General features: G+C 49.0%; 1 protein-coding gene across 3 annotated transcripts in view; it reads left to right on the forward strand.

The window, feature by feature from the left end:
- The window catches only part of SLC41A2 (solute carrier family 41 member 2), a 705,927-nt gene that overhangs the window by 380,422 nt on the left and 304,099 nt on the right, over nt 1-21,406 (forward strand). For all 3 annotated transcript variants that reach the window (XM_069629903.1, XM_069629904.1, XM_069629902.1), the window contains exon 6: nt 8,493-8,639. In XM_069629903.1, coding sequence (XP_069486004.1) covers nt 8,493-8,639 — 147 coding nt within the window. The remainder of the gene's footprint in view (nt 1-8,492; nt 8,640-21,406) is intronic.

A 21,406-nucleotide genomic window follows, 5' to 3' on the forward strand; every position in this document is an offset into this window, starting at 1 on the left:
CTTCGTTGTGCATTTGCCCCCTAAGCTTGTTTCACAGTCTAGCCCTAGCTGTGTTACGTGGCTACCTCGGTCAGGTGAGGAAAGGGGTTGCTGCTTCAGCTAGTACAGTCTTGGGCAGGGATATGATTTGCGCTACACACTGATTTTGCTGTCCTCCTTGCTCTTGTGCTGCTGCTTGTTCACTGGTGCTCCCTTCTGGATCGCATTTGGATCAGTCCCCTTCAGTGCTGGTGTTAATTAGTCGTGGTGTGTCCACTCGTAGTTGCTAGCTACTTGCCCAACACAGCCATTACTCTGTTAGGCATTGGTCATTCAGGACTCTTATCGCTTCTTCGCGCCCTGGAGTCGCTTATCAGACAATCATGCATGTGGCTGTGCCAGCCTCCTTTTCACCCGCTCCTTGCCGCAAGTCTCTCACCTTGTCTGCTGTGCACGGCCGCTGTCCATTCGGGTCCGCGGTTGGTCCGATGGACTCCTTCACTTGGCCAGCTCTTCAGGATTGAGTGCTTCGTGCCCGGGGGCAGTCAGTCCGCAGTTGCTGGGGGCTTCGCTGCGACTGCCGGTTTTCCCTCGATCTGGCGTTCTTGCTCAGAGCGCGGGCGGCACTGTTATTATTCCGGCTGTCCCAGCCGTCCCCTCACTGCTTGAGGGGGGAGGTATCCGCCTCGGTGCGATCTGTGTCTCCGCTTCTAATCTCACTGCCTGGAGCCTCACCCACCGCGAGTTCCGCTCCGTCCTTGTGGTGGTAATGGTAGGGGATCGGTCCGTGTCCCGAATGGCATCCAGTGTGGGACGAGTCTGTTGTTGTTTGCCGCGTTTGCTCTACGCCTGCAGCGGTAGACGGCCCTTCCCCTACGCACTTCTTTAGTGCGTACTCGCGTCTGCCATCTTGGGCTGTCGAGGCAGTGTCAGTGTGAAGGTCGTTTCTGGCGTTCGTCGGCTCAGTTTAGAGTCGCTCTTTCGCCCTGGGTGTGCAGAAATGCTTCATCTGCCTATCGATGCAGCTTTTAGATGGTTTTGTATGGTTTCACCGCTCATAAAGGATCTTGTACGAGGATCCTGGCTGGAGCTCAACCCCTCAGCCGCCTTACGCCAGGCCACGCCCCCCCTTATTCACATTATGTGGATATTCCTAGCTACCATCATGTTCCCTTTCTGTATAATACCCCACTCTACACCATGTTCAAAAGGACACTTCATCAAGATCGATGAAGGATTAGCCAGACTGGGATGTCAGCGCCATTACCCTATCCCTTGCCCTACCCCATTCCTTCCTTCACTACCCCCATTCCCCAGACATACTGCACCCATCAAGAGTACTTCCTCTAATGCCACTAATAAAATAGCTCTAACCATCCCAAGCATTAGCCACATTTCTCCCAAATACAACCAACCGAACGAGACAAACGACAAGACCACACCCACCCTGGGTATTGACAGGCTTAACAGACTCACGACCATAACCAAAGCCAGCCACCGAGCATCCACACTTACCACATCTACCAATACATCCACCAAGCTAGACCCCACCACTACTAACTGCAAACTTAAAGACCTCCCTAAGAAACGCACAAAATACCAAAATAACTCCAAAACCTCTATTCACACCACTAACCCAGGCACTACACCAGGCTATACACTGTCGATTGCCCCTATATCCACACTCAAAGGTGCCCTCATCAACGCGCGATCCCTCAGAACTCATGCTATAGAAATCCACTACCTCATCGTGGACCAACAACTTGATATCCTGGTAGTCACCGAAACATGGCTACACTCTGCTGCAGGCCCACTCCTAGCTCTTGCCATACCTCAAGGATTCAGCATCCTTAGGACAGATAAGAGGACCGACACTCGAGGCAGAGTCGCCATAATAGCCAGAACCACACTGCAAATCAGAGCCTGTCCAATGGATGGAACCTATACAGGGCTATGAGCTACTACTAGTAAAGCTTACATCCAACCCCAAAACCACCACCAATTTCCTGGTAGTGTATAGATCACTGAATAAAAACACTCAGCCCAACCTGGACATCCCGCTGCTATTAACTCCCATTATAAAGCCCAATACCAAATGTATCATCCTCGGAGACATCAACTTAGGTTTCAGTGATCCCTTAGATCTTGACGCATCAGCATTCCACACAGCCATGTTAGATATGAACTTCATACAGCTGATAAACCCACCCATTCCAAAGGTAGAACTTTGGACTGGCTCCTCACTCTTAACTCACAAGTCACTATTGACTCCATCCTCCCCGTAGAGTGGTTGACCACTACGTCATCTTCTTTACACTAAACAATAACTTCATTGACCATACTATCCCCAAAAAACCTAATACCTTTGAAACCAGAAATATCAAAAAGCTGTCAACATACAACCTATCCCCAACTCTGAATGCAGCGCTAGCCATTACAACACCAGAGACTAATAATCCTGATTACCTAGCAAAACGCTACCACCAAAATCTTACCCAAACCATTGACCTACTCGGTCCCATCACCAAAACTCGCAGGCCCGAAAAACGATCCTGTTTCTGGTTCAATCAAGAACTAGTGTCCCTGAGACGCATAAAAAGATCACTCGAGCACCTCCACAGGAAAAACACCACCTCAGAATCAGCTAAAGCCTACAATGAAGCCAATAAAAAATACAAATCAGCCATAATTTCCCAAAAAGCAAATGCCTTTAACCTTCGCATTACCAATGCCTCCTCAGACAGCAAAGAACTGTTCCCTATCCTCAGAGAGCTAGAACATTCTTGCCCAGTTCTAGCACCCACTAATGCTAGCAAAGACTGGTATACCACAATAAAAGACACATCAGCATCCAAAATCCTACTACTTCAAAAGAAAATTGATAGCAAAAAACCCTCCTAGCGGAAAACACTCCACCCACAATCACAGTGAATCTATCCAACACCACTCCCAACACCCTATTTTATTTCACTCCTGTCTCACACAAAGAAGTGCCAGACACCATAGCCAACCTCAAAGCCTCCAACTGCAAAGAAGACCAATTCCCCTCCCACTTAGTTAAACTCTGTGCCCCCACCCTAACACCCATTATCACCAAACTTGTTAATGCTTCCTTCCACACCAACACAGTCCCCACCAGCATTAAAAAAGCATGGGTGACCCCCCACCCCCTGCTAAAAAAAACGACTTTGGATCCATCGATCCCTGCAAACTACCGACCCATTACAACAGTCCCGTTTCTCCTGAAAATAATTGATAAAATAGCTTACTTCCAAATACAAAACCACCTAGAGCATCATCAGCTACTGGGGGACCGACAGTCCGGATTCTGCCTCAATCATAGCACAGCGACAGCCCTTCTCAATCTGAAGATCCAAACTGATGCCACCAGAGAAGCAGGCAAACTCTGCTTACTAATGCTTTTGGACCTCTCGGTGGCATTCGATTTGGTCGACCATGACAAACTCTGTGACACACTAGCCAATAACTTCTACCTGTCTAAGGATGCCACTGACTGGATCAAATCCTTTTTAGCAGACAGGACATCAAGATTGTCCATCGGCAAAGAAGCAGCCGACCCTATACCAGTTCCCATTGGCATCCCACAAGGTTCCTGCCTATCTCCCACATTGTACAATGCCTATACCAAGTTGCTCTTTGCAGCCCTGGATGCCATGGGTGTCATCTACACCAATTTTGCAGATGACACCCAGATCCTTATCCCACTAACTGGCAACCACGAGCAAGACTCACTGCTCATCAACCAAATCTACTCCCTCATGCAAAACTGGATGGCTAACAATAGCCTTTGCCTCAATGATGACAAAACAGAGCTACTTATATTAGTTTCATCCTCCAAAATTGACACTCTTCAGCCTGTTTATAAGTCATTCATCATTGATGGCACCACGATACCAGCTATTAAACAAGTTAAGACACTTGGTGTCTACTTACACGCTACCTTAACCATGTCAAAACAAGTAAACACCCTAGCCTCCTCCACCTCCTATACCTCCAAACTCATTTCCCTTAGTCGCAAATTCCTATCAACTGATAACTGCGTTACATTAGCAAGAGCACTTATACTTTCCAAGTTCGACTATTGTAACATCCTCTTCCTCGGTATATCCAAAACCAACATAGCCAAACTCCAACTTATGCAGAATAAAGCCCTCAGAGCTGCCCTAGGCATAACCAAATCTGATCACATCTCCAATATCAGAAGAGACAACCACTGGTCCAAGCCAGAATCCTTTTTAAAACCCTAAGCATCACGCATAAATGCATTGCCAGCAAAGCTCCTAAATATCTCATCAACACAGTCATGAAGAAATCTCAGACCAGACTTCTCAGATCCAATAACAATTCACACCTTGAAATTCCACGATCTAAAAATGAGAAAGCGGGGGGCAGCAGCTTTAAAGTCCTTACTCCTAGACACTGGAATCCCTTACCCACCAATATCAAGAACGAAACAGCCTACCCACAATTCAAAGAATCATTGAAAATGTGGTTATTCAACCAATATTAACTAAGCCATGATCACCAACCCTTCCCAACTTCACCCCCCCTCATTTGTATATACACTGCATGTAATATTTTGTATTGTTTTATTGTATCTCTGCTATAATATAAAGATTGTATTTACCCACTGTCTGCAACTACGCCGTGATACCTCCAGGTCTGGGCATATAATAAATGTAATAAATAAATAAATACAATAAAAGGCCAAAACAGTCTCTCTGCACTGGCAGCCTTAGGGACGGCCAAGTACCCCCAAAATAAATGAGTTACACAGGCAAGTGAAGCTAAAAAGGCTTCCCTTACTTCCCAAGTGAGCAAGGATTCCAAAACAGGGTGATCTACTGGGGGTCCCATTGAAATCACTTGTGGGGAAGCTTCAGAAAGAATCGGTTCCCTAAATCTCATGGTACTGCTATCTCATGCCAGGAACGGTCCATTCGATTAGCCTCATGCTTCTTATGTACATTCTCTCACATTCCCATGTATTGTCTCTGATGCCCAATGAAAGGGTGTTGAAGAAGGAGGCTGACACACAGGTGGCATGGAGCTAGTTATAAACCTGTATTCATCCCTATCTTCTAAGAGGGGTTTCCCTGCTTCAAAACTGATACTAAAAGGGTCTGTCAGAATGTCTGTCAAATCAACCCCCCCCCCCGTTCTGTGTCACAACCTACTTCTATCCCTCACACTACAACTAAATGATCATCTAACAGAAAGTTCCTTCTCCAGGAGAATGTTGCCCTTCTCCTGATGCTTGGATAGCGTTCAAAAGAATGTACTCTTGCAACAGAAATATGTCAAAGGGAATGACTCCCTTTCCCTGGCTTGCGGGTTTCACACATCCTTTATACAATTCCAAATTCAGGACAATGGCTGCCTTCTGCTGGTGTAGATCAATACAGTTTCCAATAAAACCAGGGGTATTGACTCCCTTCCCCTGGCATCTCTACAAATCTCTTTGTTATCAGGAGAATGACTCCCTTATCCTGGAATTGCTTGGCACAGTTCACAACAAGGCCAGGTGGAATGACTCCATCCCCTGGTGTCTTTAGGGTATGTTCAAAGCACTTTGGCCCCTTCTCCTGTAGAGTGACTCCCTTATCCTGGTGTCTCAAAGGTCCTTTCTCACAACCCTCTGCTTGATGTACACTTTGCTTCTTTGCTGATCACTGGGCTTAGTACTGCCACTGCAACGAGGAAGTTCTCCTTGGTTGCTCAGTTACCTTTAGTTGCAGTGGTGGTCCTCTTATGCTTGGTTTGTACTGGTTGGGTTGTCCGACCCTTCTCTGGTCATCACTCAGATTATGGTGACTGCTGCGACAAGGAAGTTCTCCTCGGATGCTTGGTTTATACTGGTTGGAGTCTCTGGTCTGCCTACAGTGTCTGAAACTCCTGCTGGTTTCTGTGCCTGGTGCCTATCCCGACTGGGTTCGACATGGCCGCGCTGAGCTGTTGCTTAGTCCAGCGGTATTACGACCCTCACCCCAGACCCCCACTCGCAAGCCCATTTGCCAGGTGGGATCAGGGCTCGGATCTCTATTAAGGCCTTGAAGGCCTGGCATCTACTCCCAAGGCTGTCTTGGGGCCAGTCCTGGCACATATGGCACCAGGCTCATACACCTTGAAGAACATGTGTGCAGGGGACTACTTATTTCATTTGGGGCCTTCAGCCAACATGGAGGCACCAACATAACTTGGCTCCTAAGAACCAAGTTATGCGGTATAGTGTTTTGGGTGTGGTGGCCTAGGGACTACGTTACCTGGACTACTTTGTTGAGGCTATTTAAACCACACCCGAACAAGAAAGCACGCCTCGCGTTACTTTGCAGTCTGCAACGTGACGCTCACCGTGTCCAGCGATACCCACGAGCCTCGGAGAAGCAAATCTGCAAGGAGACAAAAGGAACATCGTTAGCAGCATCTTACCTGCAATCTCCAACTTTTATCAGCTTGCAGCTCCAGTGAACAGCTTCCTCCTGGATCTGCATGCCTCCTGGACCAAAAGACCTGAAAGAGGAAGGGAAAGGACAACATTAAAGAAGGCATATTAGACATTGCAAAACCACAAACTGCACAAGAAGCTTACCTGGCTGGTCGCCTCCCGGCCGGCATCGCTCCGGAATTCCACACACGCTGGGGAAACACCGCGACCTGCAAGGAAGGAAGAAAACAGGTTAGCAAAGGCAAGACAATGCAGCGCTGCGCATAGCGCTTGCTTACCGCATCGTAGAGCACATCACGTGTCAGCATTTACCGGCGAGGCCTAACTCAGCCAGTTTGCCACGCTGAAGCTCCGCACACCTAAGGGAGAAAAAAAGACATCATTAAACAAGAAAGGCATGCAAGAATAACAACGCTATACATTAAAGCTGCAATAAGACCTACCTGAGAGACACCAAATGGGCCTGCGCCAGTGAAGTAACTTGGCCGCACACGCCCACAAAAGACAACGCGCCCCTGCCAAGAAGGCAGAACAGAGAGAGCACGCCTAATTCCATAACAAGGCGGAACATTCCCCGCAGACCACATCTGAAAAACACTGGGAAGAAGATACCAGCAACCAACCCGGCTGAGTGGCGTCCCCGTGGATACCAGGTGAGCGTAACAAGCGGCTGTCCTTATACAACGTTGCCAGTCCAACTCTGGTGGATTGTAATAGTCCTCATCTCTGTTAGTAACTTGATCCTCAAGCCTCCGATGGGCCACCTCTAACCAATCTAGCACAGTCCATTACCTTCATGTCTCTTCTTTGTCCTAGTACATTCGGTTTTGGTTTATAAAACAATACATAGGTTTACGTTCAATAAAATGGGTCTGAAAAGTGGGGAGGGCAAGGGAATGTTGGGGAGTGACATTTAATGGGCTGTAACCCAGATGATTGTCCTTGTCCCCAGAGGGGAGTCCCTCCCCATGAGGTCCTGCTGCATTAAACCACCCATAGGGGGAATATTGGTTTGTGGCCGCACCTGCCTAGCCTTACAGTGAAGGGCTCCCTCCTGGGGAGAAGTGACGTCATTCAAAGATTTGTCATATCATATACTGCCACAGATCTACTGCTTCATGTGTCAAGGTTTAATCCCCTAATTCCCATGTGCCAACACAATCATGACAGGAGTAACTTCACTTTCCCAGGTTTATCCTGACATGCCTAATCGGCTGTCGGTGTACTGGGGGATGTTTTGCCATAAGGAGCCACTTTTGCATTCACCTCTAGCTTTCATGGATATTGGGTGTGTGCTAGGGAGTGTGTTATAATGTATGTCTCCCTCTTATTACTGATTGTGGTGATGTCAGTGTAGAGTGTACGCTATACCTGTGATGTGACTATGGATGGAGTGTTGTGCTATCGATGTATGTTCCAAAAGGGGACAGTTGGAGAAGGAAGCTGGCTAGGAAGGACGTGCCGGTTTCCACTGTACTATCTTAAGCAATAAACCTACAGTGAACTTACCTGCTGGCTCAGGTGTGCTGTGTACATTGCCACTTTGTTACAGAGTGCTTTGACAGTGCCCCATCCACATATGTAGTGCATAGCGATTCTTCATCTCTCAATCCTATTCCAAGGATTGAAGAAGGGAGAGTGTGAAGGGGGTGGAGTTCTTAGGGACCAGCCAGCACTGAATCTGACTTAATCAATTCCTGTGGTTGGGCAGATTTTGGACTACGTTTGCTCGGATGTTGGTATCTTGCAGTGGGTAAGCTGAGCTGTGTCTGGACCTGCTGAAAGTCTGCCTCTGCAATACTCAAATGCTTGGGACACAGACACCCAAAGTACATAAAATGGATGCAAGTCGTATGTTGGTAAGGTTTGCATAAGTGCTGCAGAGGGATACAGTTCATTGATGTTGTAGTCGTAGCTTCTGCTCAGGATTAAGGTATCGAGAAATGCATGCTGTTTGGAAACGTGTTTGAAGGAATGCCCTATTGTAACTGTAACATACGTTTGGACGGTACATGATGTGATGTGCTTTTTCTCCCCTTTGCACTAGGTATAATTATGGTTGGCGTCATTGTTGGCTCGAAGAAGACTGGCATTAACCCAGACAACGTTGCCACCCCAATTGCAGCTAGTTTTGGGGACCTCATCACCCTGGCCATATTGGCGTGGATCAGCCAGGGGCTTTATGTTTGTCTCGGTATGTAAAGTTATTTTTCTTGGAGGAATAATGCTTCAGACATGCTTTTTGGGTTTATTTGTGACATCACACATGTGCAAAATAGGGGGTACTGGCACAGAATGTGATTTGAATGTGCTGAACAGTGTGTTCACAGTGGTAGGGTCTGCATACCCTCATAGTACGCTGTGTGCATATGTGGAAAATACAGGTAGTGTGCCCTGGACGTTGTACAGCCCAGGATGGAACTCACCACTGTTATGTATGATGTTAAGACAAGTGTGCTGAATTAAGCACCCTTGCATGTACTTTTTGGTTCTACCCATGTGCTAGAATGGTTTATTCCATCAGAGGAACATGTTTTAAATTTGGTCTGAAATTTACTTTAAGCTTATGATATTGGGTGTATCCAAAGTTACATCATGCTACATAATTCCAAGTACATGCACCATTGTGTCACACCCGAGTTTGTCCTTTAACTGAATTCCGTGCTGGCACAGGTTTTACTACAGAAGTCTGCCTCTTTTCTACATTGAAGAGCTGTCGTGGTCCGTTTTCAAAACCAGAATCCTCTTTGGGTGCTTCAAAGCTTCCAAGCCAAACTTGCTCTTCACACTCAATGTCAAATAGTCTTAGAAAGAAGTGTCACTTAAGTCCAGTAAGTAGTTAAAAGACAAACAAGGAAACACACCGGAGGTTCTGTAGCATGAGGGCTGAGCTCAATTACTGGCAACGTGTGGTTGCATATAACACATTGGTTGTCCAGTCTTCAGTCCAAGCTCTTTTGTAGATTTTGTTGCTTCACAGGGTCTCTGAAATAGGGATGGTTGCCTTTCTTCCCAAAGTTGCTAAACACCAGAGTATGTTTAAAACTGCATTGGAAACACAAAGTACTAAGAGCAACATAGATTGTTGGGGGTTTATAATCTCACATACACAAATCTGCACCTCACCAAGTTTCCTTAGTTTGGGCCCTGAGACCAATGATCTGAGACCCCAGGCTGCTGATTTCAAGTGCAATTACTGAAACGTGGAATAATTGCGAACTCTGAAGAGGTTTGCGAAGCACGGTCACAGGTTTGGAGTCATTGTAGATACAAGGGAGCTGAAATGAGTTAAGGCACTGTGGAAGAACCTGCTACTTGGGAGAAACAAAGTATGCATATTCCCTGCATCGCTATGCTGCATTGCCTCTGAATTATTCAAATACTGGCGAGGGGTGCAGGCGATTCGTAACTTGCTGTCCCTGGCACATGAGCCACATACCAGGGATTCTGGAAAATGTAGTTTCCCCAACATACCAGTTTTCTAACCCCTAGGGTGTGAGAGAGCCAATACCGCCCCTAGTGGCTGATGTCCATCATAGTCCTGGGGTACAGGCACTTTCCCTGCCTCTCTGCCCATCTGTGAGTGTCACTGGAGCTGATAGAGGAGATTCTGGTACTTCTGGTTTGGGGAGCCATGGAAGTCCAAGTGAATCCTCCAAAGTCCATGTAGGCTGCCTGTTAAAGAGAATGTAGTGTGGCAAGCCAGAATCGGGAGACGTTTAAGCAGGTATCATTTCCAAGAAACGTTTTATTTCCTCTTCTGATTTAAAAGATCTCACCTTTCCCTAACTCTATGATACTAAACTCTACTCTATACAAATTAAGGTAACAAGGAGTGCTCGTAAGTGTGTCAAAATGGTCAAACATAATTGAAGTCCTATGTCCAGAAATCCTATTTTAGCCTTCTTTCTCTCCGTACTGTTCAAAAGAAAATTTATAACAACTAAGATATACTTTTGGGCCTTGCCCAGGGAAAGGGCTGGCTGCTGGCTTCTGACTCCCACCTCTGTCTCTTTACCATAGGCCCATGCCTATTTGTGCACATTACAAAACATATAGTTTGTGTACAACTCGAGTGCCGTCCCAGGGTTCCAACTGGGCTCTCTGGTTCTCCTTGAAACTTGTGTGTTCACAGTCCTTCTCCCTTCAGGGAGACTTTTGTATTCCCCCCCTTCCCGTTGTCCGGCGTTCTTTCAGTCTCCCTTTCCCACTCTGGGCTCTTCGATTCTTTCACCCACACAAGGCTTCTCTGTCTTGTTTTCCCACTCAAGGGCTTCTTGCTGTTTCTCTTCCCACTCCGGGCATCTTGGCTTTTCCCCCATACCAGGGCTTCTCCATGTTTCTCACCCCATTCTGGGGCTTCTGTTTCTTCAACACCAGTGCTTCTTCCTTTGGCCTTGCCGCCCATCTCCCATTCCAATGAAGTCACTGGATACCTCGGTATGAAGAGTAGTGCTCCCTGGTAGGGCCTCATAGGCTGACTGCCTCTCGTCTCGCTTCAGAGCCTCCTATGCGACTCCTCACCTAGATTCTGCGGCGGTGGGCATCTCCTGATCCGTGCTGGCTCGGTACAGGAGCTTGTGGATGGTATTCTGTTCTTGCTTGGGCTGCCACACCCTACGGCTCTGGTTTTCACCTGCCGGGCCACGTTGACTGTCCAAATGCGGATTTCCAAGTGCAACGCAACGTCTGGTGTTCTGACTGTGAGCATTTCATTGTGTGCTGCGACGTAATTAAAGTCTGCAGGCTGTGCTGATACTTCTTCCTGATTGGTTCCGGAAGCTGGTTTTTCTGTCATTCTGCCTTAAGGGGATGAAATCAAGAAAACCATTGCTAGGTTCTCATACATCTTAGTTCCTGCATACCCCATAACGGTGTTAGTCTGGGGAGGGGAGGGATGATGCTTTAAGTTTTCCTCTGAGGTTTCCCTGTCACCCAAGGGGCAGTCTCCTCCGGAGGGATCCCACTTCAGTCTCCTAGGGCATGTTAAGCGTAGCTGGCTTACCTTCCTAATCCCAAAGGGGGTCGCTCCCCCTTGGTGAGAGGCGACAAACTCCTTGGATTCATCATATACCCCAGTCACTTACTGAAGGCCACCAAGGAATCGGCAACACCAAAGCCCCACTAACAAATGTTTTTTGGAGCTAGACCAGAACACTGAAGACATCATCTCTACATGCCTAATGTGGCACGCAGCCAGCAGGGCTGACCCTCTGCCGCATATTTCAACGCAAGGCCAGCCTGGACTACTGCTCTCTGTCCCGTGGTTGGTACCACTTGGTGCTGATGGCTGACCATTTGTGGTATCCTGAGGTAGAGATGTTCCACTCAACAGCTGCAGGAACTGTGATACCCAATATGGGTATCTATGGGAAGGGAAGTTTGAGAAAGCTTGAGTAAATAATAGTGGTTCAAGGAATCACAGAAGAAATCTAGATCTACAATGTACCACTTTTCCAAGGCACTGATGGATCACTTCTTGCTCGCTGCAATCGAATTGTGATGCTGAGCGGTTTATGTGCACCTTGTGATGAATCCTCACAAAATCCCTACCTAAAGTCTCCTGCCAGGTGGCCTGGGGAAGGCAGACTCATTCTGAGCCTAACACTGAGGGTGGTATTAGCCAGGTGGATCACCTGAGGGGGGGAAAGCTCCCCAGGGAACACAAGGATTCCGTTAGGAGAGACACTGTATTTGTCATCTTCAGAAAGGGAGATTTCTGTGATATCAGAATATTGAATAGCTTATTGTCAGAGTTAAACTTCCCTTCCCATAGATACCCACGTTGAGAGTAGGGAGAACTCTTGTAATCAACGGAGAAAGGATATCATTGGGAATCGACACATTAACACTTTGACTTCTGGTGAATATAATTCTTCCTTGAATCGGAATCAACCATTACATCATCTAAAACACTTATCTAAGAATGTAGCCACTAAGCAATATAAATCCAACAAAGCTGAAGTGTATAATTATGAAGAAAGTGGCAATAGAAACATTGGGGACTTCAAGTCCCACAATGCCCTAAGTAGTGGGACGAGGAAGAGAGCCTCAGAGGCACTAAACTCCAGAGGCAGTCTAGTGGTTTTAATGACCCACACCTGAGCTGGACCTTTGAATATATAAGGCCCCTCAGGTGCAGTCCATTAGAACAGCAGGGTGGAGTTGCAGACCCCACCAGCTGTAGTTGTTGTGAAAGCAGAAGGGAGCCGCTGCTAATTGGAAAGCTGGTGTTGGTCCTGAGGGGGTCTCCAAGGTTGAAAGCCTGAATTGCAGAGTTTGCGCAGCGGAAAGCGGTATTGTGGCTGACTTTCCCCCTGGGGGGAGGCTCTCCTGTGGGCGTGCTGTGTTACAGTGGCAGGCAAGAACCGGTTGACATTTGGAGCGAGGAAAGCTCCTTTCCCGTTCGGTGTGGGCCACTGGAGCCAAGATGTAGCCTGCTGTACAGACCGAGGCAGAGGAAGCAGAACGAGGATGAACAGCAGACCGCACGGATGCGTATGACCCAAACAGTGAGTTTACCATCAGTAGGTAACCGTGGTATGCTCCATACGTGACCACTGAACAATACTAATTATTTTGAATACCAAACTGATAGAAAGAAATCTTATAGCCAGGATAAGGAAAGGGCAACACTGCATCAAGATGACCAAAACAATTATTGCCAAAGTGAAGAGGGGACAATACCTTACAGAACTTATAAAGTATGTTGGCTGAATGACAAGAGAACATTGTTGCAAAAGGGTTTTAATTGTTGCTGCCAGAATAGCAAAAGGACAACAGTTAAGCAAGATAACAAGCATTGCCTAAGGCATACAAAAGCAAGTTTGAGAAAGAAACCTTATCAGCAATTTGTTGATGTGAAAATGGGAAATCCGAAATGGCAGGAGAAGGGCCCTCCTGATATAGAGTGTTCAGAAGGAAAGGAGACAAACCTGCATTGCCTGTGGTAAAACCAAGAGTGGAACAAACACCAATGTGTAACGTGCTTTCCTAAAAGAAGTTGTGACTGCCAATGTGGTTGAAAGTTAAAGAATTTCTTAATGATTTGAAGTTGACCTCACCACACAGTACTTCTAGTAGTGTTAGGAGCTATTTTCCTGGCAAGCGAGTATACCAGGTTAGGGAAATTTAAGTAGTAGTCCTTGCAGGTTAGTGGACCAGTAATAAGCCATTGAATTACTATATTGTGGTCGAATATTTTGTGTCAAGAATAAGTGGTCGAACACTCACTAAAGTGTTTCATGAACTGTTGTGGAATCATCCTCGCCATCTTTGTTGTTAACAGAGGAAATTGTAGAAGTTTTTCATTTCTCAAAAAGAAGTTGAGTTGAACATTTTCTATAAGTGGACTTTCTATAAGTGGAAAGACAAAGACTTTTTTGTCTAATTTAACTATTGGTAATGCCCAAGTGGAACACTTTTGGAATAAGAATAACTTTTATAATTCAAACTTGGATACAAAAAGAACTTGTTTTTCGAGGGGATTGGGTCCTCCGACGTATTCCATATCTATGACAGGTAATGTCCACAGCTGTGCTGCTTCGGAAAATCTTTGGCGTCTGCGTCCGAGGACCTCCTCCGACGGCCGACGTCACCCGATGTGATGAGTAGGACGCACGACGCCCATAGCCTCAGTTCTGTTTTTTCCGTGAACGTGTTCGCTTCGTGAATCTCGGTACGCCTCGACTCGTTGGAGTTGCTGTTTTCTTTCTCGGTTCGTTGAACCTGTTCGGTTGTTGTGAAGACCTGTTTGTGGCGATGTCTTTCTCATCTTCGACCCCGCGTCCGGCTTCAAGAACTGCGGGGACTGTGGGTCCAAGATGTCGGTCACGGACTCGCACGACCCCTGCCTCTGGTGCCTCGGGGAGGCCCACGATACGGACGACTGTGTGCGAAGGCCTTGCGAGAACGCAAGAAGAAACTGTCGGTAGGTCGGGTGTCTAAGCCCCGGAAGTCGAGGTCTGCGGGGCTTTCGACCGATGACTCGAGGGGTGACTCTCCGCGTCATCGTCGGAAGTCCGGTGGGTCTCCTTCTTTGAGTCGGTATCCACACTCCTCCGCCTCTTCTAGGCATTCTAGGAAGCGCCGGCATAGGTTGCCTTCCCCATCCTCTTCCGAGGACTCCGCCCGTCGGCGGGTCGCTTATCCCTCCATGCAAGCGACACCAGAGGAATGGGCTTCCTTCAGGAAGCAGATGCTAGCGATTCTGGAATCGCAGGGCACCGGTCTGTCTGCGCCTCCGAGTGGGGTCGGTCGGCACCGGTCTAGAGACACCGCCCGTACGCCTTCGGGCTCGGGTGATCAGCACAGCTTGCGGGAGAGGTCCCGCTCGGACAAGGGTAGCCGTTCTCGCCATGCACGTTCCAGGTCCTGGTCCTCGACGCGCTCGAGACCGCGTGATCCTGTGCCGTCTTCGAAGAAGACGTCGACGCCTGTGGTGGCGAGACCGTCGACGATTTCTCTCAAGGTTCCGTCTTCGAGGGGGTCGTCGACGCCATCGGCACCCAGGTTGTCGAGAGACACGCTCGGAGCTCCGGCTTCGAGGACTGTGTCGACGCCGCAGATGCTGGAGGCGTTGCAGCTGACGTCAACGCTGATTCGCTCGACGCCGATGCCTTTTCTGTCGACGCCGACTCGCTCGGCGCCCTAGACGCCTTTCGAGGCAGTGGTGTCGGAGGGGCCCCGTGGCACGGGGTTTGCCCCTAAAAAGGCTATGGCTAAGGTCCGGCACTGCTTTGGTCCGCAGAGGTCTTCCTCTCCCCGCCTGGAGTACATTTCAGAGGGTGATGAAGGCTCTGATGGCGGCCTGGTTCCAGTTTCGGTTCCTGATGACCTATCTCGGGCCATAGTCAGTTTGATGACCTGAGGCAGCCACTGCATGATGCCAGTGGACTGGACACCTCTCCGGAGGTGGAGTTTTGTCGGCCGGAGCCTGGCACTCATGCCGATTCGTCATATCGGTGCCTTATGTCTCGGTTACCGAGTACTTGGGTTAGTCAGCTCCCCCAGGGGAGTTTGTTCAGGATGATCTCACGGACATCCTTGATCTATGTCCACCCACTGACCGGGTTTTGCCTTTTCATATGGCTTTGCAGAGAAGGGTGGCGGCGGCTTGGACTGCTCCGGAGAGTCTCCCGGCAGTGGGCAAGTCTTTGTCGTGAAAATACCGTCCAGCCAGTAGCGACCCCTGCTACTTGTCTAGGCACCCCACCCCGGAGAGTTTGGTGGTGCAGGCGGCTACGGCCCCGGCAAAGCAGGCGTCGTATCCTACCATCCCTCCGGATAGGGACGACAAACGTTTTGACGGCTGGGCGAAGAAAGTGTTTTCTTCTGGGGGTATGGCGCTTCAGGCGGCCAACTCCATATGTGCCTTATCTCGTTTCACACACACTCTGTGGAACTGTGTTGCATTAGCGGCTGATCATATTCCCGAAGGGGACGAACGGGATGGTTTCCTTGCTATGGTTCAGGATGGCAAGGATGCCATGTGTGAGGCAGTTCAGTCGGGTTTGGACTTGGCGGATTGTGTCAGCCGGTCCATGGCGGCGAGCACCGTAATGCGCAGGTTTGCGTGGTTGAGGAAGTCTGGGTTCGCTCCTGATGTGCAGTCCTGGCTCCGCAACATGCCTTTTGAGGGTGAACACCTTTTTGGCAGCAAAGGTGACAAGAGCCTTGATAGGTTGCAGACCTCCAAAGCTGCAGCGAAGTTGTTGGGCGCTGCAGTTCGCCAACCTACGCCTTTTCGTCCTAGGGGACAGCAATGGAGGGGAGGTTCCTTTCACTATTACTCGTCCTTCAGTAAAGCGAGAGGAGCTAGCAGTCAAAGAGGCCATCATAAGGGTGCCAGAGGTGGAAACAAAGGTACTCGAGGTGCCAAGGCCGCTCTGGCAGTTGCCTCTTTGCCCTCAGGCAACGCCGCAGCCGCTACCACTCAGTCATGAGGCCAGGTCCCATGGTTCGCCGGTTGGGGGAAGGCTGGTGCAGCATCTTGTAGAGTGGTAAGCCATTACTTCAGATGTGTGGGTTCTGGAGATCATAACCCACGGCTACTGTCTGCCTTTTCGGCAGAGGCCTCGCGACAATCCACCAGGGAACCTCTCTTTGAAGAGTCCGGATCCGCTCCTTGCGCAGGAAATTCAAGCCCTGCTGGAGAAAGGCACCATAGAACTGGTGCTTGTAGCGGTGAGGAACAAGGGATGGTATTCCCATTATTTTTTGATTTCAAAGAAAGACGGGGGATTGAGACCCATCATGGACTTGCGCGGTTTGAACAAACTCCTCAGGAAGGACAAGTTCAAGATGGTGACTTTCTCAAGTCCTCCAGGCCCTTCAACTTCGGGACTGGTTGGTGTCTCTCGACCTCAAGGATGCTTAATTCCATGTGCCGATCCATCCCAAGCACAAGAAGTACCTGAGGTTCGCGGTTGGCGACTTGCACTTTCAGTTTCGGGTCCTGCCGTTCGGATTGACCTCCGCCCGAGGGTTTTCACCAAGCTCATGGTGGTGGTGGCAGCGCATCTCAGGAAAGGGGGGATTCATGTCTACCCCTACCTGGACGATTGGTTGATCAGGGGGAGCTCTCCTGAGCAAGACCTGGATCATCTGTCCGTCACCTGCCACTCCCTTCACAGGCTGGGCTTCTCCCTCAATTTAAAGAAGTCCCATTTGACACCAACGCAGCGGCCCCAGTACATTGGAGCAGTGCTCGTCCCTGGGGCAGTGTTTTCCTCCTCAGGTGAGGGCTCTTCACATTCAGCAGATAGTGCACAAGTTTCAGTTTGCCCAGACTCTCCCAGTGTCCGAGTTCTTGAGACTGCTCGGCCTCATGGCATCCTGCATTCTTCTGGTGCCAGAGGCTCATCTGCGGATGAGATCTTTGCAGTGGGGACTCAAGCTCCAGTGATCTCAGTCCTCCGGCAGGCTGTCAGACCCCGTTCAGGTGCCGCCCTCGGTAGCCCGGGACCTTCTGTGGTGGGCCGTCGAGGGCAATCTGATGAAGGGTGCCCCATTTTGGCTGCCCTGGCCGGAGGTGACGATCGTGAAGGACGCATCCCTCACGGGATGGGGAGCTCATGCCAACGAGCTGACAGTCAGCAGTCGTTGGTCTCCGTCGAAGTCCAGACTCCATATCAATCCATTGGAGCTGAGGGCCGTCAGGCTTGCCCTGAAGGCTTTTCTGCCGACTGTGCGCGGGAAGAGTGTCCTGATTCTGATGGACAACACGGTGGCCATGCACTAGCTCAACAAAAAGGGGGGGGTCACTTCTGCTGTGCAGGGAGGCGATGCAGCTCGAGTTCTGAGCCATCCAGCAGGAAGTTTCGATCTCGGCAGTTCATCTGGCCGGAGACGACAACGAGACGGCAGACGCTCTGAGCAGGCAGAGCACGATCTCTCACGAGTAGGACCTGGCTCAGGAGATTCTCCTGGAGATCTTTGCCCTTTGGGGGACCCCTCAAGTGGATCTCTTCGCCTCCAGTGTCAACCGGAAATGCAAAAGGTTTTGCTCGTGGGAATTTCCTACAAAAGGACCCTTAGGAGACGCATTTGTGGTGGAGTGGTCATTCCCACTGCTGTACGCGTTTCCTCCAGTCCCCGTCATCCCGCAAGTGTTGTGGAGGTTACGGAGGTTCGTTTCCTGGATGATCCTCATTGCTCCGACGTGGGCCCGGAGGACGTGGTACCCGGACCTTCTAGACTTGTCCATCTGCCCTCCACTTCGTCTTCCCTACCGAGACGATCTGCTCTCACGGGGGGGTCAGGTTCTCCATCCAGAGGTCAGATCCCTCAATCTTCATGCTTGGCTTCTGAAAGGTTGAGGTATAAGGATTGGGACCTCCCTGAAGATGTGATGGAGGTGTTGCTCTCGGTCAGGCGCCGGCAACAAAGTCTCTGTACCGTTGCCGTTGGCGAAAGTTCTGCGACTGGTGCAGAGTTCAGAATGTGGATCCTTTTGAATGCGACATTCCCATGGTTTTGTCTTTTTTGCTTTCTTTGGCCCACAGGGGCTTGCAAGTGGGGACCATTAAAGGTTACCTGGCGGCGCTGTCCATATTTAAGCGCTCGTCTGAAGAGTGTTCCTATTTTAGGATTCCTTTAATTTCGCAGTCTTTGAAAGGGCTCACTAATGTGTTCCGTCCGTCACCTTTTTTGGTGCCAGGTTGGGATTTGAACCTTGTTCTTAAGTTTCTTATGGGTGCTCCGTTTGAGCCTTTACATTCTTGCCCTTTGAGGCTGTTAACTCTGAAAACTGTGTTTTTACTTGCGGTTACTTCCGCTCGCAGAGTGAGTGAGTTACAGGCACTTTCAGTTAAGCCACCCTTCACTGTGTTTCACAGGACAGGGTTGTCCTTAGAGTTCGTCCTTCTTTTCTTCCGAAGGTGGTTTCGGAATTTCATTTGAGCCAGAAGGTTGTTCTTCCGGCAATCTATCCTCCTCCACATCCTGGTAAGGAAGAGGAGGACGATCAACTTTTCATTGGTTACGCTGGAAAGCGTTTGGGACAAGCTGTGACGAAACAGACTTTGTCTCGTTGGATTATTTTAGCTATCTCCGAGTGTTACCGCTTGGCGGGTAAGGACCCTTCGGCTGGCTTGCGGGCCCATTCTACCAGAGGAGTGGCTGCGTCTACTGCCCTGCAGAGGGGAGTTCCTATTCGTCACATCTGTGATGCAGCCACCTGGGCTTCAGTACATACTTTTGTACGTCTCTATTCCCTCGATTCCATCAGAGGGCAAGATCTGGCCTTTGGCAAGGCAGTTCTCTATTCCGCAATTTGATTGGGCATGCTAAATTTGTATTCTAAATTCTTTCCCACCTCCTTGCTTGGTACTGCGTTGGGAGTCTGTCATAGATATGGAATACGTCGGAGGACCCAATCCCCTCGAAGAACAAGTTACTTTCTTACCTGGTAACGTTCTTTCGATGGGATGGTCCGACGACGTATTCCATATCGCTCCCTCCCTGCCTTCCCCACTGCAGAATTTCTTTTGCGATTGCAGCTTGCGTTCCGCAAGGCCTTGTGTGTCTGACTGGCAGAAAACTGGTGGCACACGTTCTGGGAAAAAACTATAACTGAGGCTATGGGCGACGTGCGTCCTACTTATCACATCGGGTGACGTCGGCCGTCGGGGGAGGTCCTCGGGGATGGCTCATTGACGCAGGACGTAGACGCCAAAGATTTTCCAAAGCAGCACAGCTGTGGACATTACCTGTCATAGATATGGAATACGTCGTCGGACCATCCCATCGAAAGAACGTTACCAGGTAAAAAAGTAACTTGTTCATTTCAACGATTGAGTGAAAAATACTGCTTTGAATCTGGGGCAGGGGAACTGACCCAGGTTACAAGGATATACAGCTATTGGGTCGGAGTTGAAATTAACTGTTATTTCTGTTACCTATGAATTGCCTGACATTTCCTTTGAGTTTGATGTATGTTTAAGTGTGATGGACAGATTCCTTTTGTTAGTGTTTCCTTGAGTTTATTGATGGGCGGGGACATCTTCATTAGGTTAGGGATAGTGAGGCGTTTATAGAACCTTCTTAAATTAATAGAATGGCATCTTGTGAAATCCCTTGTCCGCCTCATGTTTCTGACACCTCACAACCCTAAATAGTCCTTTGCATTGTAACCAAAAGCAGAAAGGTCCTTGAATTCGGAATATACTCGTTCCATTGGAGCTATAGAGACATCCCACATTTATCTACGTTCTGTAGCCCAGTGTCGGTGAATCCTCATGCTATGACTACCACCATTCCTGCGCATGAATCATGGACAGCCACTGCACTTGATCCAGAGAGAGTACGACGTTGATGAATTCAAGCTAAAGACCACACGAGTGAGGTGTGCAGGACTCTAGAGCACCACATAGAGGTTGGCGACATAGAACTGGTCAAATATATTAACCTAAGAGGCAAAGTACTTACCTTTTGAACCCACCCCACTAACCGGATGCACTGTTGAGGAACGTTAAGGACTGCTACCAATGAACAAGGGGCTGTGACTTGAAACATACATCGCTTCAAGAGACTTGTGGGGAGGCCATGGGTTGAAACTTCCACATGTTTTGAGACAAATCGAGCATTCAACGGACTGGCCTTGGAAACTCCCTGACAACAACTCCCATCAAATGTAGACTTGATCGGGCCCCACCAAGGGAATCTTAATCTGCGATCCATGAATCCGTCCCAGCGAGCAGCTGCCTCGGTATGCTGGCTGGCAGATGAATGACTACAGACGGGACTATGACCTCAATTGATTATCATTAGAGCTATCCCTAATGAGCCTTATGAAACTTAGTGTTTTAACTTATGGGGACTGTTTTATATAAAGAAAGAGACATGGGCGGCACAATTCCATTGTGCTCCAGCTATCGCATGCGTGCACTCCAGCATGTGTATGCGGATTTCCAGCGGGATAACACTGCAAAACAGTTCCCTGTGTCATCTCACTGATTGGCATGCTACACCCCAACCACAGCATTCGGCACCTTGTACACAGTACCCCCCCACACATACTGCCCCCAAACACTGCACCCAACACAAGATACCACCACAATTAATTGCCACATGCTGCTCCTCACCCACTTACTCAAATACACTGCTAGCCACACTATTTCCCCCACAGTGTTCCCTCTGACATGCTGCCCTTGCACGCAATCCCCACTCAAAGTGGTCTCAAGCGTTCACTTTTCACACACACTTTCCACACATGCATGCACACAGTGCCCACACACACTAACGCTGCACCCCAAATACACTGTCCACTCACATGCACACTGCCACACAGGCACAGCCCTACACACTTTGACCGTTACATACATGCCACCGCACACGTTCATTCCATCACCACGTGCACTGCCCACCCGCGCACACAACCTCCACACATGCACTGCTGCCCACAAACACACTTCCTCCAGACACAATAACCAGAATCAGACACACACTTCACACAACACG

Source organism: Ambystoma mexicanum, chromosome 12, assembly GCF_040938575.1.
Source record: "Ambystoma mexicanum isolate Mex_15411 chromosome 12, UKY_AmexF1_1, whole genome shotgun sequence".
Taxonomy (NCBI): domain Eukaryota; kingdom Metazoa; phylum Chordata; class Amphibia; order Caudata; family Ambystomatidae; genus Ambystoma; species Ambystoma mexicanum.